The following is a 19134-nucleotide window of genomic DNA, read 5'->3' as shown; positions in this document are numbered from 1 at the left end:
TTTTTTCCCCAGGATCAAGGGACCTAGGAAACTGAATTAGTGAGTCAGAAGGTTACTTGATGAGCATGGAACCAGAGTGAAAGAAGTGGCTGTTTCATAACTGAGTCTACATCCTTAGGGACCATAGTATGTATGTCTGTCATATACATGGTCTGCCCAGCTCCCTCTGCTCTCCAGCCACTGCACAAATGTACATACTTCCCCTTCACCCCAATCCCATCCTGCCCCTCTGCAGAGTGAGGAGTTGGAGGTGCTAGACAAACAATAACATATCTTCACCATCTAATTCCTCTTTTTCAAATAACTTCTACACTGCTTTTCTATAGCATATTATTCTTCAGACTTTACAGTAAACCTGATTGATTGCAACTTTCTTTGAGTACCTTCCAGTCCTATAGATATGCCCTGATCACTTTGATTACACTTGGATATTACCCAAGTCTCCATCAGCAACACATCTACAACCATGTCTTTATGTTATTTCACTCTCAGAGTCATTCTGAGCCTATCTACAAGTTCTCAGGTCACCGTACTGCAGCCTAGACTCTGACTACACTTATTTCTCTAGTTTGATTTATTTTGCTAAGGTCCCATCATAGACAGATTTTTTTCCAAGGTGTTGACAGTATTACTGCTTCTTTTGGTGTCTTTGCCACTGCTCTACAAATGTATTTTTGCAAGCAGTATGAGCTAAAGAAGGTATAATAGATGAAATGATGAAATTAGGTAATGTATATATGAAAGTGCTTTGAAAGTTAAAAGCACCGAACAAATGTAAGAGATGATTATTGCTGTAATTTGATAAGTAAAACCACTGGCTACTGCAGGCCAGACCTCATAAGAGAGGAGCACTTGAGGATACTCCAGCCAGTCTGCTCTGAAGTTTTTCCACCTCACATTCTCTCCCATTTTCAACCCCACAACATAATGATGAATCTCTGAGGAGTGAATCATGCTGCCAGAGCCACAGAGACTGATTTATAAAGCAGACCTCAAGGTGGTCATTTATAATAAGCAATATTAGGCAAGGCAAGACTTTTGCCACCAGCATAAATGTGACTTTTACCCACCACTCCTAGCTAGTGGGTCATCCTAGTCAAGAGACCAGTTATAGACCAGAAAGCTGCTCAATGAACACCTAATTAGAACGAAAGGAACTGGACAGTCTCTAGACTTTTGTTCTTCTTTTAATGAAGCCTAGGTATCTGAGAAATTGGCGTTCTCCATTCTAGGAATAGTTCTGTCTACAGACGCAAAGATGCTATTGTCTAAAAATAGACACTCCTTTCCATGGTCATTCCTGGAGATGCACTGGCAGATTTTCTTTTGTCCACCCATCTCATTTTGCCAGTCATCTAAAACACCTTGAGATGGTCATGTTACAATTTCTGACAGTTTTGTTGTTGTTGTTTAGTCACTAATGTTAATAAACTTTTAGGGTAGTCATTCCTTGACACCTTAATATTGATATACAATGGATTACCATGGCAGGAAGGCTCCATTGTTCCCCATTTCAAAATGTTCTCATCCAACAGTGCCACAAAGAAACTTATGCTTCACTTCTTAAACTTTTTCTTCTTTTTCCCCATCTGCCAAATACCCAAAGTGAAAAGTGAAAGTCAAAGTTGCTCAGTCATATCCACCTCTTTGCGACCCCATGGACTATACAGTTCATGGAATTCTCCAGGCCAGAATACTGGAGTGGGTAGCCTTTCCCTTCTCCAGGGGATCTTCCCAAACCAGGGATCGAGTCCAGGTCTCCTGCATTGCAGGCGGATTCTTTACCAGCTGAGCCACAAGAGAAGTGCCAAATACCCAAAGTGTAGTCTTAGTGCCTTTAGAGTATTACCAAAAGCCACACTGTTGCTTTAGTGCAAAAGTGTGGGTGCTACCTGAGGACAAAAAGGAATACCTTAAGGTCTGTACCCAGCACCTATTGTGCCTATTAGAGGGCCTGACACTTAGTAGACCCTCAATGCTGCTGCTGCTAAGTCGCTTCAGTTGTGTCCGACTCTGTGCGACCCCATAGACGGCAGCCCTCTAGGCTCCTCCGTCCCTGGGATTCTCCAGGCAAGAATACTAGAGTGGGTTGCCATTCCTTCTCCAATGCGTGAAAGTGAAGTCGCTCAGTCGTGCCCGACTCTTAGCAACCCCATGGACTGCAGCCTACCAGGCTCCTCCATCCATGGGATTTTCCAGGCAAGAGTACTGGAGTGGGGTGCCATTGCCTTCTCCGAGACCCTCAATAGTAGTTAGTAAAAAGAAATGAGCAAATTCTCCAAGGTCTCCCAAATGGTGAGTGGCAGGGCCAAAACTCCCTCACCTAGTTGTTTCTCCACTAACACAGTACCTCAAATGTCATCTTGAAAAATATTTTGCTTTCCATCCAACTTTCAGAAGTATTTTGTGGGGAAGAACAGAGGGGAATGTCTGTGCTCATATTTCACTGTAGACTGGAACTTGTTGACTTCAGCATCAGAGTAATTTTCTTTGAATCCTTCCTCGAGCCCCAGCAACCTTTGATTAAATTTTGCCTTTTATCATCACTTGCACTTACTTGTCTCCTATTTCTGGTCTCTCAATATAAACTTTTGAAGTGTCCACTCATTCATCTTTATGCACCTCACAAAGAGTGTCCAGCATAGAGCCTGGTGCACATAGTAAATGCTCAACAAATTTCTGATAATTTAAACTGAGTTCATTAGCCCTAGCTTCTGTGATTTTCCATGGTTTGGTACCTGAGCCCTCTGTCTTCTATCTCTAATTCTTTGTAACAGTTTATACTTTGAGTTGGGTAAAACTAGATATGCTATTCTCAAGATTAAATGGAACTCTTTTCAAAATCTTTTCCTCCATTTTTCTTCATGACCTCATTTTTGGTGAATTCTGCTTCCATTGCCTCTTTCATTCATTCACTCACTCGTTCACTCTCACAAATGTACAGTGAAGTAGACAGAGGGACTCCACCTTTTAGAACTTGTAATCTCCTGAGAGATCAGTAGTAAAGAAATAATAAAATAATTACAGATTGTGATAAGTGCTAAGAAAATAAATAGGCGATAGCAAGATCAGGACTTACTTCTCTGAGCAGATCAAATCTAGGTCTGAAGTACCAAAAACATGAAGAACCCAGCCAGACAAAACTACATTCCAGAAAACAGCATGTGAAAATGTAGAAAAAAACTGGTTGTGCTCAAGGAAAAGCAGAAAGTTTGTGCGACTAGGGTGTATTGAGTGAGGAGAGAGGAGGGTGGGATGAGGTCAGTGAAATAGGCAGGAGCCACATTATGTAGGCAACTTTTAGGCCAAGATAAGGAGTGTGATCTAACTCCAATTGCAGTGGGAGTCAAAGGATTTTTAAGCAGAGGAGTAACATAAGCAAACTGACATGTTTAAATTATGATGCTCACTGTTATGTGGAGACCAGATAGTCTAGGGATAAGAAAGGGTGAAACCACTGTCCAGGCTAATACAGTGCTCCAGCTGAGGACTGCTGGGGTCTGGACAAAGATGGTGGCAGTGAAGATGGAGTGGTTCAAGAGATATTTTGAAGTCAAATTGAAAGATTCTGGATTTGATGATAATTTGAATGTGAAATCTCTCTTTTTTATATTTTTATTTTTTTCACTGTTTAAGAAGGTAAGGCACAGGAAGGCCAAGATGATACGGAATAACTTTTCTGCTATAACTGAACTCTGATTTTCTATCTGCTGGTCTCATGTTCTTTCTCTGTACTACTCTGCTTTTCATAATCTTCAGCAATTCTCTTTACCTTTGTGTCTTCTCCAAAATGGAATTTTTCACCAAATCCAGCCTCCTCCTTTTCTGTGCCCCCTAAATCTCCTGCTTATACTTGCCATGCCATTCTGCTCTTGATTATTGTGACTGCCTTCTAGCTGGCCTCATGACCTCCTTCCAGCATTGCAGTGCAGGTTATTTTTCACAGCTTTGCTTCAACTGTCTCTAATAACTCTCCAGCAACTCTGTACTCATTCAAATGAAAATCCAGACTTTGGGCAATGGATTCACAGCACTTCCCCAGCTAGGTCCACCCAACCCTTCTGTTTGCTCCCCCCTCCCACTATAACCCAGCCCATATCTTCAATTTTAGCCTTTTTGTGGCTATCCCTCCCACCTCTGAGCTATTTGGCCAGCTGCTTTGTGTATGAATTCTGTCCCTTCTTCTGTTCTTTTTGCTTTTTGGCTGTGCCAAGCAGCATGTGGTATCTTAGTTCCCTGACCAGGGTTTGAACCTTGTGCTCCCTGCATTGGGAGCTTGGAGTCTTACCACTGGACTGCCAGGGAAGTCCTTTTTGTTCTTTCTCCTTAACTAGCAAGTTATAGATTTTTCCTGAATCATTTCAGTAGTACATCGTTTATTTCACCAAAAATTGAGTACCTCCTTTGGGCTGGATGCTACTAGCTACTAGGAATGAAAAAATCAGTAGAGGTGGCACCTGCCCTCAAGGAGCTTATAGTCTGTTGGGGAAGGCAGATCTGTAATCAGATAATTACAATGTGCTATATTGAGTGGCCCCAGGGCTATAGATACAGAATGCTGGAGGTACATACAAAAAGTAACAACAAACCCTACTGAGGGAAACAAGAAAGGCTTCACTGAGGAAGCAGCTTTGAATTGAGTAGAAGTGAAAGTGAAGTCACTCAGCTGTGTCCGACTCTTTGCGACCCCATGGATTGTAGCCTACCAGGCTTCGCCATACATGAGATTTTCCAGACAAGAGTACTGGAGTGGGTTGCCATTTCCTTCTCCAGGGGATCTTCCTGACCCAGGGACTGAACCCAGGTCTCCCACATTGTAGGCAAACACTTATACTGTCTGAGCCACCAGGGAAGTCATTGAGTAGAAGGATATATAAGTATTTTTCCAGGTGAAGAAAGAGGGTAAGGGCATTTCTGGAAGAAAGAATCTGTTGTTATTTAGTTATCATAATAGCCAGTAGATACTGCTTTTTCAGGTATATGTATACTTGTGATGGGCTTCCCAGGTAGCACTGGTGGTAAAGAACCCACCTGCCATGCAGGAGACATAAGAGATGCAGGTTCGATCCCTGGGTTGGGAACATCCCCTGGAGGAGGGCATGGCAACCCATTCCAGTATTCTTGCCTAGAGAATCCCATGGACAAAGGAGCCTGGCGGACTACAGTCCATAGGGTCGCAAAGAGGTGGACACGACTGAGCACACACACACACACACACACACACACACACACACACACACATGCTTGTGATAGGGCTGAATATGCTGGGATTACAGTGAGAGGTTCAGTATGTAACATGTAGAAATGCATATTGGAAAATGAGGATAGAAGGAGAGATTGGGACAAGATTCTACAAGGAGTCGGAGCCAGGAGAAATCTTTAAAAGAGGGAGTAGAATGATCAGTTTTGGAGTTGTGGCAGCTATAGGAAAGTTGGCACACAGGTTTTAGAACCATGGAGGAGATTACAGATGTCCCATGACAGATGAAGGCTTCAACAAAGGTGAAGGCAGAGGAAACACAGAGCAGGACGTATGTGAAGTAAGACTGACAGCATTGGGAGTCTAGTTGGACATAGAGGAGTGGGAGTAAGCAAAATCAGGAGATGACTCAAAAATTTCTAACAGGATACCAGTAGGTGGGATAGAGGACAGAAGAAGAAGAAAGGGGTTAGGATGGAAGATCAGGAGTTTATTTAGAAAATTTGAGTTTGAGTCACCAATATATAAGTAGAAACATCCAGGAAGCGAATGGTTATAAAAGTGTGGTGCTCAAAGGGGTTCGTCTGTACCATTTTTCTAGATTCCACATATATGCATTTATATACAATATTTTTCTCTTTCTGACTTTCTCACTCTGTATGACAGACTATAGCCTTGCAGAGCTGTCAGCCATCAGTCACATTCATCTTCAGGGACGCAGATCCACTTAGGGCTTCTGCCACAGTCCATGAAAGATAAAGCTTCTGTTCTCCATCTGCTGATACACCAAAGGGGAACTTTCTCATCAGCTAGGTATTATAATCCAACTGAATGCCCACAAAGCAAAAGTACTTTTTTCTTCTACTCTTTGGGAAAATAGTCTAGATTGTGAAAATCTAGGACCCAGAATGACCTAACATTCCCTCCCAAATCACAGGGTGCTGACAGTCTAAACTCCAATTTAGAGGTATACCAATAGCATGCTTTGGGACATTTTTATTAACATTTTTAAAATATCATAAACTGGGTATCAAATTTAAGCGGTGTAAACACTGGATGCTTTTCATAGTATCAGTATTATTTATCATTCCTTTGTGGTCATAAATAACAATTTGCATTTCCATATTTCTTTATATAAAAAAAGTATGGTGCTCAGAAGAAAGTCAGCTCCCTACTCGAGCATATAAAAATTCATCCATTCTCTAGGAGCTATATCTCTTCCTATGTATCCTCAGTACTATGCTAATTGCATACTTATCTACCCTAAGAATCAGGGGTCCTCCTCAGTATCAAGCTTATGTGCTTGCAGTAGCCTACAAAGCCCAACATGATCTGACCTCTGTTTCCTCTCTGACTTCATTTCCTATTGCTCTGTCCTCCATCACAGTGGTCTACTTGCTGTTCTTAGAAGGTACCAGGCACAAGGCACACTCCCACTTCACTATTTTGCACTGGATGCTGCTTCTGCTTAGAAGTCTTTGCTCAGTTGCCACTTTTTCAATGAGACTTCATATATAATGACCATCATTATATATACTGACCATCATATATAATACTATTGCTGCCCATCCCCCCTCCCTTGCTACTCACACTTTTTTTCACCCATAGCACTAATCATCTGCATACTCATATAATCACATACTGTTTTATTTACTTATTTATCACTCTTTCCCTCCTCTAGAGTGTAAGCTTCTTAAAGGCAGAGATTCTTTTTCTTTTATTCCCTAATATATGCTAAGCACCTAAAACAGTGCTCAGAGCATGATAAACACTCGGTATGTATTTGTATTTGTTGAATAAATGAATGAGAATATAGGTTCCTGCATTAGTCTCCCTGCTGAAATTTGTTTGCCATGGGCCTTGTACCCTCAGAGGCAAATAGAAATATAGGAAGGGGAAATGAGTAGATATAAGAATGATAGCAATGCCATTGGGCCGCCACACATTTCTAGTATATTAAAATAAAACCTTTCTTAACTGCCCCCTTTCATAGTTTGTATGACTCATTGCTACTGCAGCAAATTACCACAAACTTAATGGCTTAAAGAAACATAAATTTATTCTCATACTGTTCTGGAGGTCAAAAATCTAAAATCTGGGTCACAGAACTACATTCCTTCTGGAAGTTCAAGGGAAGAATCTGTTTTGTTGCTTTTTCCAGCTTTAGAGGTCTCCTGCCTTCCTTGGCTCATGGTTCCTTCCTCCATCTTCAAAGTACACCACTCCTACCTCTGCTTCTGTTACCACATAACCTCTTTAACTGTGTATTTCCTGCTTTCCTAGTTCCCTTCTGAAAATCCTTGTAATTACTTTGAGTTCACCCATATAATCCAGGATAATCTCCCCATCTCAAGATCCTTAATCATGTCTACAAAGTTCCCTTTTGCCATATAAGGTAGTATATTCACAGATTCTAGATATTAGGACTTGGACATCTTCAGGAAGCATACAGACTAAGACACAGATTAACAAAAGTTTGTTCAAAGGTGGAACCTAGTTCTGAAGGCACACACACCCTGGAGACACGTATAGCTTCAAATGTTCTAGAGCAGCGCTATTCAGTAAAACTTTCATCATGGTGTAAATGTTCTATATATGCACTGATCAATACGGTACCCAGTAACCCAATAGCATGTGGTTATTGATTGCTTCAAATGTGGCTAGTGAGACTGAAGAACTGAATTTTTCATTTTAATTAATTTAAATTTAATAGCCACATGCGACTAGTGGTTACAGTATTGGACAGCAAAGGCCTGCAGCTGGGGGTGGAGGGGTGCTGGGAAAGGCAGACAGCTAAGAAAAATTTTTTGGTCTGAGTCTTTACGTTAAGTAGATTTTTTTTTTAAATACCTTCCTGAAATTTTATGATACCTGGATTAAAGATTGAATATATATTATGTAAATGGCCCCAAAAGCCATAAGCCATGATTTTTTTTTAAAGTGGACCTAGGTTTGTGATGCCTCAAGCAACAGGGAAAATCAAGTTGAACTCTTTCATGGGAAATGCACTATCACTCCTAGGCCACACAGAAATCCCACGGAGAGTTCTGACAAACATTTGTTCACAATTGTAAATCACAGTTTACATAAACAAGGCAACTTCCAGGAGGAAGAAGTCAACAGGGGAAAAAAAGATAAAACATAACTAGGACCACAAATATTTTAGAGATTTAAATTATCATATACAGAACATAAAATAGATATGTTAAATAAATTTAAGGAAATAAAAAAATACAGAGCAAAGAGCAAGAGACTGTCAAAAATGACCTGCTAAGTTTGAAAAACAGTTAAATAGAATACTTTGAAATATAATAATTGTTTTTAGAAATTCAATGAAGTTTAACACATCAGTTGAAGAGAAATTAGGAAACTGGAAAATACATCTGAAAACATCACACAGAATGTAGCATAGAGGTACAGAGATGGAAAATATGAGTGCTTAAGAGATATGAAGGGTAAAACAGAACAGTCCAACGTTAATCTTTTTAGAATTCTAGAAAGAATAGAAAAAGGGGAGGAGCCATTCACCTAAATCCTAGCTGGAAGTTTTCCAGAATTTTGAAAAAAACAAAAATCTGCAGGTTCAGGAAACCTAAGAAATTTCAGACAAAATAAATAAAAAGAAATTGATATCTACACGCATCATAGTCAAACTGCAGAACACCAGAGACAAAGATCTTGAAACAAGCTAGGAGGAAAAGACTGATCATATACAAAAGAACAACAACTAGACCAATAATTGACTTCTCAACAGCAACACTGCAAACCAAAGTAGAATATAATGTTCAAAGTGCTTAGAGAAAATAATTTTCATCTTAGAATTATATATACTGTGAAACTGTCTTCAGAGAATAAAGACAACATAAAGGCATTTTGATATAAAAAAATTTAAAATATTTACCACCAACATGTGTCACTAAATAAGAAAAATGATCTAAAACTGAAGTTATGAGATAAATGAAAGAACTTTAAGTAGAAAATAAAAGTTAAACATGTGGGTAATATTAGTAATTTATAATTTGTGGGATTAAAAGAAGACAGAAAACACAGAATTTAAAGGCTTCACAATAGCAACTTGATGTTGAGGATTAGAGTCAGAACATTCTAAAGGTCCCTTTGAAAAGATGGTACATAAGTTAATTTACTCTAGATTTTATTGAATTAAGTAAGCATGTTAGAATTTCAAGGGTAGCCACTAAACGAGTAGGAAAAGAATAAATATCTTCAAAAATAATTGAAGTAGAAAAATGGAATGAGGCAAAATAAACCTCAATTGGTTTTTCAAAGAGGGAAAAAACACAGCAAAAATGGAACTTATAGCATAAAGATGATATAAATAAATCCAGATGTATAGTTTTTTGTTAAAATACACTTTCAGAAATTTTTAAACACATTTTAAAATGTATTTCTTCAAAGAAGAAATCTTAATGGAAATTAGGAAATATTTAAAAGTGAGCTTGTATATTGCACCTATAGTGGTATGTTACCGGGCTGTTTATAGGCTTAAGTTAATATGTTAAAAAAGAAGAGGGAGTTCCCTGGTTGCCTAGTGGTTAGGATTCCAGGCTTTTACTGCTGTGGCCTGGGTTCAATCCCTGGTCAGGGAACTGAGATCCCACAAGAAAGAAACAAAGAAAGAAACAATGAAAGTTAATGAGCTAAGCATTCAACTTAACTAAGATAATAAATAATAGAATAAATCCAAAAAAAGCAGAAGGAAGGAAATAATAGACAAAAAGCAAAAATTATTAAAATATAAAACAAAGATAAATAAAGAAGACGACCAAAGCCAAGAATGTTGTTGTTGTTTAGTCTCTAAGTCATGTCGGACTCTTTTGTGACCCCATGGACTGTAGCCTGCCAGGCTCCTCTGTCCGTGGGATTTTCCCAGGCAAGAATACTGGAGTGGGTTGCCATTTCCTTCTCCAGGGGAACTGGAGTGGGTTGCCATTTCTTTCTCCAGGGGAACTTCCTGACCCAGGGATTGAACCCAGGTCTCTTGCATGTCCTGCATCGGCAGGCAGATTCTTTACCACTGAGCCACGAGGGAAGCCCAAAGTTAAGATGAGCAGGAGTCTATGGCATTTGAGCCATGACTCATGCTCTTATCACAACTTTACCACCCTCCCCAGCTCTGCTTGCAGGATCTCTACCCCAAACTCACTACTCTGGGCAGATGCAGCCAAGAGGATGGATGTTCTTTTTCTCTGCAATTTCTAGTCTGAGGTTATGATTTCACACAGGGCAGGGCAGGCTGCTGGAATTTTTCATCTCTCCCAGCTCCATGTCCATGCAGGCATGGCCAAGAAGACCTGGTCTCTTTTCCTCCAACCAGCTCCTATTCTAACCTGTGCAAGGCATACCGAAGCCCCGATTGCCCGCAGCCTGGCTCACTCATAGGACAGTGGTTCCACACCAGGAAAAACAATCTGACAAGAACAGGGGCTGCCACCACCCTCCATTGTTCACTAAGGGAGGGTGTCATTCATGGAAAAACAAGTTCCTATGCCCATCTCCAGAGTAGTGACATGGGGGTTCTGCGCTGGGAAGATAGGTGAGCTATAAGGATAAAAAAACCTCCCAGTGCTGCTTGAAGAGATTGACTTTCAGTTCAGTTCAGTTCAGTCGCTCAGTCGTGTCCGATTCTTTGCAACCCGATGAATTGCAGCACACCAGCCTCCCTGTCTATCACCAACTCCCGGAGTTCACTCAAACTCGTGTCCATCGAGACGATGATGCCATCCAGCCATCTCATCCTAGTTGTTCCCTTCTCCTCCTGCCCCCAATCCCTCCAGCATCAGAGTCTTTTCCAATGAGTCAACTCTTCGCATGAGGTGGCCAAAGTATTGGAGTTTCAGCTTCAGCATCAGTCCTTTCAAAGAACACCCAGGACTGATCTCCTTTAGAATGGACTGGTTGGATCTCCTTGCAGTCCGATTATGATTTCAACACCACAGTTCAAAAGCATCAATTCTTCGGTGCTCAGCTTTCTTCACAGTCCAACTCTAAGGAAAAACCATAGACTTGACTAGATGGACCTTTGTTGGCAAAGTAATGTCTCTGATTTTTAATATGCTATGTAGGTGGGTCATAACTTTACTTCCAAGGAGTAAGCGTCTTTTAATTTCATGGCTGCAGTCACCATCTGCAGTGATTTGGGAGCCCAAAAATAAAGTCTGACACTGTTTCCACTGTTTCCCCATCTATTTCCCATGACGTGATAGGACCAGATGCCATGATCTTCGTTTTCTGAATGTTGAGCTTTAAGCCAACTTTTTCACTCTCTTTCACTTTCATCAAGAGGCTTTTTAGTTCCTCTTCACTTTCTGCCATAAGGGTGGTGTCATCTGCATATCTGAGGTTATTGATATTTCTCCCGGCAATCTTGATTCCAGCTTGTGCTTCTTCCAGCCCAGCATTTCTCATGCTGTACTCTGCATATAAGTTAAATAAGCAGGGTGACAATATACAGCCTTGACATACTCCTTTTCCTATTTGGAACCAGTCTGTTGTTCCATGTCCAGTTCTAACTGTTGCTTCCTGACCTGCATATAGGTTTCTCAAGAGGCAGGTGAGATGGTCTGGTATGCCCATCTCTTTCAGAATTTCCCACAGTTCATTGTGATCCACACAGTCAAAGGCTTTGGCATAGTCAATAAAGCAGAAATAGGTGTTTTTCTGGAACTCTCTTGCTTTTTCAGTGATCCAGTGGATGTTGGCAATTTGATCTCTGGTTCCTCTGCCTTTTCTAAAACCAGCTTGAACATCTGGGAGTTCACGGTTCACGTATTGCTGAAGCCAGGCTTGGAGTATTTGGAGAATTACGTTACTAGCGTGTGAGATGAGTGCAATTGTGCAGTAGTTTGAGCATTCTTTGGCATTGCCTTTCTTTGGAATTGGAATGAAAACTGACCTTTTCCAGTCCTGTGGCCACTGCTGAGTTTTCCAAATGTGCTGGCATATTAAGTGCAGTGCTTTCACAGCATCATTTTCAGGATTTGAAATAGCTCCACTGGAATTCCATCACCTCCACTAGCTTTGTTCATAGTGATGCTTCCTAAGGCCCACTTGACTTCACCTTCACCTTGGCTCTAGGTGAGTGATCACACCATCGTGATTATCTGGTTCATGAAGATCTTTTTTGTACAGTTCTTCTGTGTATTCTTGCCACCTCTTCTTAATATCTTCTGCTTCTGTTAGGTCCATACCATTTCTGCCCTTTATCGAGCCCATCTTTCCATGAAATGTTCCCTTGGTATCTCTAATTTTCTTGAAGAGATCTCTAGTCTTTCCCATTCTGTTCTTTTCCTCTATTTCTTTGCATTGATCACTGAGGAAGGCTTTCTTATCTCTCCTTGCTATTCTTTGGAACTCTGCATTCAGATGCTTATATCTTTCCTTTTCTCCTTTGCTTTTGCTTCTCTTCTTTTCACAGGTATTTGTAAGGCCTCCTCAGACAGCCATTTTGCTTTTTTGCATTTCTTTTCCATGGGGATGGTCTTGATCCCTGTTTCCTGTACAATGTCAGGAACCTCCATCCATAGTTCATCAGGCACTCTATTTATCAGATCTAGTCCCTTAAATCTATTTCTCACTTCCACTGTATAATCATAAGGGATTTGATTTAGGTCATACCTGAATGGTCTAGTGGTTTTCCCTACTTTCTTCAATTTAAGTCTGAATTTGGCAATAAGGAGTTCATGATCAGAGCCACAGTCAGCTCCTGGTCTTATTTTTGCTGACTGTATAGAGCTTCTCCATCTTTGGCTGCAAAGAATATAATCAATCTGATTTTGGTGTCGACCATCTGGTGATGTCCATGTGTAGAGTCTTCTCTTGTGTTGTTGGAAGAGGGTGTTTGCTATGACCAGTGCGTTCTCTTGGCAAAACTCTATTAGTCTTTGCCCTGCTTCATTCCGTATTCCAAGGCCAAATTTGCCTGTTACTGCAGATATTTCTTGACTTCCTACTTTTGCATTCCAGTCCCCTATGATGAAAAGGACAGCTTTTGGGGATGTTAGTTCTAAAAGGTCTTGTAGGTCTTCATAGAACCGTTCAACTTCAGCTTCTTCAGCATTACTGGTTGGAGCATAGGCTTGGGTTACCATGATATCGAATGGTTTGCCTTCAAAACGAACAGAGGTCATTCTGTCGTTTTTGAGATTTCATCCAAGTACTGCATTTCAGACTCTTTTGTTGACCATGATGGCTACTCCATTTCTTCTGAGGGATTCCTGCCCGCAGTAGTAGATATAATGGTCATCTGAGTTAAATTCACCCATTCCTGTCCATTTTAGTGCGCTGATTCCTAGAATGTCAACGTTCACTCTTGCCATCTCCTGTTTGACCACTTCCAATTTGCCTTGATTCATGGACCTGACATTCCAGGTTCCTATGCAATATTGCTCTTTACAGCATCGGACCTTGCTTCTATCACCAGTCACATCCACAACTGGGTATTGTTTTTGCTTTGGCTCCATCCCTTCATTCTTTCTGGAGTTATTTCTCCACTGATCTCCAGTAGCATATTGGGCACTTACCGACCTGGGGAGTTCCTTTTTCAGTATCCTATCATTTTGCCTTTTCATACTGTTCATAGGGTTCTCAAGGCAAGAATACTGGAGTGGTTTGCCATTCTTTTCTCCAGTGGACCACATTCTGTCAGACCTCTCCACCATGACCCATCCATCTTGGGTGGCCCCACATGGCATGGCTTAGTTTCATTGAGTTAGACAAGGCTGTGGTCCGTGTGATCAGATTGACTAGTTTTCTGTGATTATGGTTTCAGTGTGTCTGCCCTCTGATGCCCTCTCACAACACCTACTATCTTACTTTGGTTTCTCTTACCTTGGACGAGGGTTATCTCCTCACCGCTGCCCCTCCTGACCCACATGGAGTAACTCCTCTCGCCCCTCCTGCACCCGTGCAGCAGCTGCTCCTTGGACATGGGGTTGCTCCTCTCAGCCACCTCCCCTGACCTCGGGCGTGGGGTAGTTGCTCTCAGCGTGGGGTAGATTGACTTTACATGTAACCAAAAGTGGATAATTCCTTGCCTAAGAGCATTGTAAAGAAACAAAAGACATGGGAATTTGGGTAGAAAGCAATTAAGAGGCTGATAGCTCCATGATACTATTAAAACAGCAGAACAGCCACTTTAATAGTGGACCAGAGGAAAAAAACAGGAAAGAAGAGATCTCCTGGTATCACAGTAAACTCTGAAAGTTGAGAAGTTGTGCACATTGCTAGGCTGTTCCCACTCAAGAACACAGTAGGACATGGAGCAAACTTGAAAGCATTCCCTGAGCAGCACACAGAGCCATGAATACAGGGCAGAAGTTTCACTGGCACAAGTGATTTACAAATACAGCTTCTAACTAAACACTGTCTGTAGTGCATGATAAGCTACTTTGATCCAGGAGTGACTCCTAGAAAGCCAGGCTTAAAAGTAACATCATACTAATCCTTGGGAGTCTGGAAGACTGTGTTCCTGCCCAAAGCTATGACCTCTCAGGAGCCATCACAGAGAGAGCCTTCAAACTGCTAGTCCCTGGTTGAACAGGAGGCAAAAATATAAACCCTGAATTATGACAGTAGCCTCCAAACCAGAAACATATCCAAATGATAATGGTTAAAATCTAACAGACTTAGGAGACTTAAAGAACAACCTTGGCAATAAGTGACTTGTGCCAAACCAGGGCTAACCCCTAGGTAGTCAAGTAAAAAGATTAAAAACAAGGGGAAAAATCAGAGCAGGGACATTAGAAGCTGCACTCTGTAGGGAGAATAAACTTCACAATGTTCATTTAAGTAATTAAACAAATAATCAAGAAATTAAAAGCCACCACACCTAGGGTGGGGTGGGGAATCAGTATCCCATAGTTCAAAGCATGTATTATCTATAAGGTCCAGATTTCAACCAAAAGAAATATGAGAAAAATAATTTTTCCTGCCCCACCCCCAGAAAACCTGAAAACATGACCCATACATAGAAGGAAAAAAAGAAAAGCAATAAAAATACTCTTTCTGAAGAGGCTCAAGTGGAAGACTAAGCAGACAAAGACTTCACAACAATTGTTATAAGTATTTTCAAAGAAGACGACTGTGCTTATTGAAGTAAAAGAAGGTGTGATGACAATGTCTCAATACATTTTGTTGTTGTTCAGTCACTAAGTTGTGTCCAACTCTTTGCAGTCCCATGGACTGCGGCACACCAGGCTTCCCTGTCCTTCACTGTCTCCCAGAGTTTGCTCAAACTCATGTCCATTGAGTCAGTGATGCCAGCCAACCGTCTTATCCTCTGTCACCCCCTTATCCTCTTGCACTCAATCTCTCCTAGCATCAGCGTGTTTTCCAATCAGTCAGTTCATTGCATCAGGTGGCCAAAGTATTAGAGCTTCAGCTTCAGCATCAGTCCTTCCAATGAATATTCAGGACTAATTTCCTTTAGGATTGACTGATTTGATGTCCTTGCTGTCCAAAGGACTCTCAAGAGTCTTCTCCAGCACCACAATTCAAAAGCATCAATTCTTCAGTGCTCAGCCTTCTTTATGGTCCAACTCTCATATCTGTATATGACTACTGGAAAAACCATGACTTTGACTATATGGACCTTTGTCACCAAAGTGAGGTTTCTGTTTTTCAATACACTCTCAAGGCTTGTCATAGTTTTTCTTCCAAGGAGCAAACGTCTTTAATTTCATGGCTATAGTCACCATTTGCAGTGATTTTGGAGCCCCAATAAAATAAGATCTGTCACTATTTCCATTGTTTCCCTACCTATGTGCCATGAAGGGATGGGACCAAATGCTATGATCTTCGTTTTTTGAATGTTGAGTTTTAAGCCAGCTTTTTCGCTCTCCTCTTTCACTTTCATCTAGAGGCTCTTTAGTTCTTCTTCACTTTCTGCCATAAGGGTGGTGTCATCTGCAAAACTGTGGTTATTGATATTTGTCCCAGAAATCTTGATTCTGGCTTATGCTTCATCCAGCCCAGCATTTCGCATGATGTGCTCTGGATATAAGTTAAATAAGAAGGGTGACAATATGTAGCCTTAATGTACTCCTTTCCCAATTTTTAACCAGTCCATTGTTCCATGTCCAGTTCTAAATGTTGCTTCTTGACCTGCATACAGGTTTCTCAGGAGGCATATAGATTATCAATAAAGAAATGGAATTATTAAAACAGAACCAAATGTATATTCTGGAGTTGAAAAGTATAGTAACAAATGAAAAATTTGCTAGAGGGGGATCTATAGTAGATTAGAGTTGTCAAAAGAAAGAATCAATCAACTTGATTGATTGTTAAAAGTTATTATCAATCTGAAGAACAGAGAAAATGCAGCTGAAGAGAGTTTCAGATAAATATGGAACATAAATAAGTGCAACAACATATACATAATAAGAGCACTGGAAAGAAAGGAGAGTGTGAAAGGACAGAAAAAGATGTTTACAAAATTGCTTAAAACTCCTCAAATTTGTTTCTTTTTGTTGTTTTTTAGGGGGTGGGATTTTTTGGTGAGGGAAGGGGTACATCCTGTGCAGCTTATAGAAACTTAGTTCCCCAATCAGGGATTCAAACCCAAGCCCTGGCGATGAAAGCACTGAGTCCTAACCAGTGGACCACCAAGGAATTCCCAAAATTTCTCAAATATGATTTAAAAAAAAAACTTTATACACCTAAGAAAATTATTTCTAAGGAAACCCAAAGAGATCATACCAAGGGTCATCATAGTAAAATTCTGAAAGACAAATAGGTGAAAATCTTGAAAGCAGGAAGAGAAAAAAACATACATCACATACAAGGGAACCCCTGTAAGATTAATAGCTGACTTCCCTTAGGAAACAATGGAGTTAAGAAGAATGGCCTAGTCAAACTACTGACAGTTTATAAAAACACCAAGAATCATATATCTAACAAAAATGAACAGGAATTAAAAACATTCCCAGATAAATGTTTTAAAAAACAGAATTCATTGCTAGGATACCTTTCTTAAAGAAATATTAAGTGAAGTTCTTCAGGCTGGAAGTAAGTGATGTCAGAAAGTGATTTGAATCCACATGAAAAGCAAGCAATGCTGGTGGAGGTAATTATGTGGGTAATTAGCAAAGAAAGCATAATTGCATATTTCTTCCCCTTTCCCCTCATGAATGATTTAAAAATCAATTACATAAAACAATGTGAATATAATTTTATTGTTGGGAGTATAATATATAGAAATATAAAATATTTGGCAATAACAGCACAAAGGAATGGAATGGGAAGAGAGCTCTATTGAAATAAGCAAATGACACTAGATGGGAACTCCAACTCACAGAAAGAAATGGAAAGAACAGTAAGAATGTTAGTGAACACTATAAATATATATTTATTCTCCTTTTTCTCTCAGCATTATTTTATTTATTTACTTTTGTATTTTGGCTGCACTATGTGGCATGTGGGATGCTTTCTTGACCAGGGATCAAACCTTGGCATCCACAGTGAAAGTGCCGAATCCTAACTACTAAACCATCAAGGAACTCCTCTCAGCCTTTTTAAAAGACATAGAATTATATAAAGTAATAATTACAGCCATGTATTGTTAGATTTATTATATATATAAATATATTTGTATGACAATAACATCAAAAAAGAGGGAGGCAGTGAAGCTATAATGTCTGTATTTCACTATCACTAAGTCAATATAAATCTGAAGTAGATTCTAGTAAGATATGTATTATAAACCCTAGAAAATCACAGTTAAAATAACTTAAAAATAATAATTTAAAAATCATGAAAGGAATTAAAATGTTACATGAGAAAATATCTACCTAATACAAAGAAAGATAAACAAAAAAGATTTGTGACATATATAAACAAAAAAAAGCAGAAAGCAAGATGACAGTGTAAATCTAGGCATATTAATAATGAATATGAATATGTGAACGAATTAAACAATCCAATCAAGATAGACAATTAAACAATAATAGTTTGAGAATTCATTGCCCACTTTCAATAATGGGTAGAACAACTAGGCAGAAGATCAACAGAATAGAAGACTTGACCTAAACTAAACCTGACATACATCTATGGAATAATCCACTGGAAAACAAGAGGATTCTACTCAAGTGTACATGGAACAGTCTCCAGAACAGACCATAGGCTAGGCCATAGAGCATAGAAGGAGTGAAATCATACAAAGTATGTTTTCTGACCACAATGGAATGTGAGTAGAAATTAATAACAGAAGGAAATTTGGGAAATTCACAAATATGTGGAAATTAAACAGCGTATACCTAAAATGACCAATGGGTAATAAGAAAAGGAAAATAGAAAATACTTTGAGATTAAGGAAAATGAAGAAACAACATACCAAGCATACAAAATGAGATGTAGCTAAAGCACTCGTCATAAGGAAATTTGTTGCTATAAGTACCTATGTTAAAAAGAAAGGTATCAACTCAATACCCAGCTTTGTATCTTAGGATATGTGAGAAATTAAGAGCTAGCTATATCCAAACCAAGTATAAGGAAGGAAATAACAAAGATTAGAGAGGGAATAAATGAAATAGTAAATTGGAAAAATAGGAAATCAATGAAAACAAAACCTGTTCTTTGAAAATGTCAACAAAATTGACAAACTTTTAGCTAAGTAACTAAGGAAAAGGAGACTAGACTCAGTTGAAATCAGAAATGAAAGTGGAAGCAACACTACCAATTTTACAGAAATAAGAAGAATTATGCTTCAACTCAACAGCAAAAAAAAATTTTAATGGGCAGAGGATCTGAACACTTTCAAAGAAGACATAAAGATGTCCAACAGGTACATGAAAAGGTACTCAGCATTACTAATCATCAGGGAAATGTAAATCAAATCCACAATGAGATATCATCTCACGCGTGTTAGAATGGCTACTATCAAAAAGACGTATGGGAGGGGACATATGTATACTTATGAC

General features: G+C 39.7%; 1 protein-coding gene across 8 annotated transcripts in view; it reads left to right on the top strand.

Moving 5' to 3' along the window:
- The window catches only part of HDAC8 (histone deacetylase 8), a 257682-nt gene that overhangs the window by 153806 nt on the left and 84742 nt on the right, over positions 1-19134 (top strand). The window contains exon 10 of one of the 8 annotated variants that reach the window (XM_060408198.1): positions 13-18721. The exons of the other annotated variants lie outside the window; for them this stretch is intronic. Coding sequence (XP_060264181.1) covers positions 13-27 — 15 coding nt within the window. The 3' untranslated portion in view covers positions 28-18721. Of the gene's footprint in view, positions 1-12; positions 18722-19134 lie in introns of those variants that run through there. 8 annotated transcript variants of the gene reach the window in all.

Source organism: Ovis aries, chromosome X, assembly GCF_016772045.2.
Source record: "Ovis aries strain OAR_USU_Benz2616 breed Rambouillet chromosome X, ARS-UI_Ramb_v3.0, whole genome shotgun sequence".
NCBI lineage: Eukaryota > Metazoa > Chordata > Mammalia > Artiodactyla > Bovidae > Ovis > Ovis aries.
The sequence above is the reverse complement of the archived record's forward strand: the minus strand, read 5'-3'. Positions and strand labels throughout refer to the sequence as shown.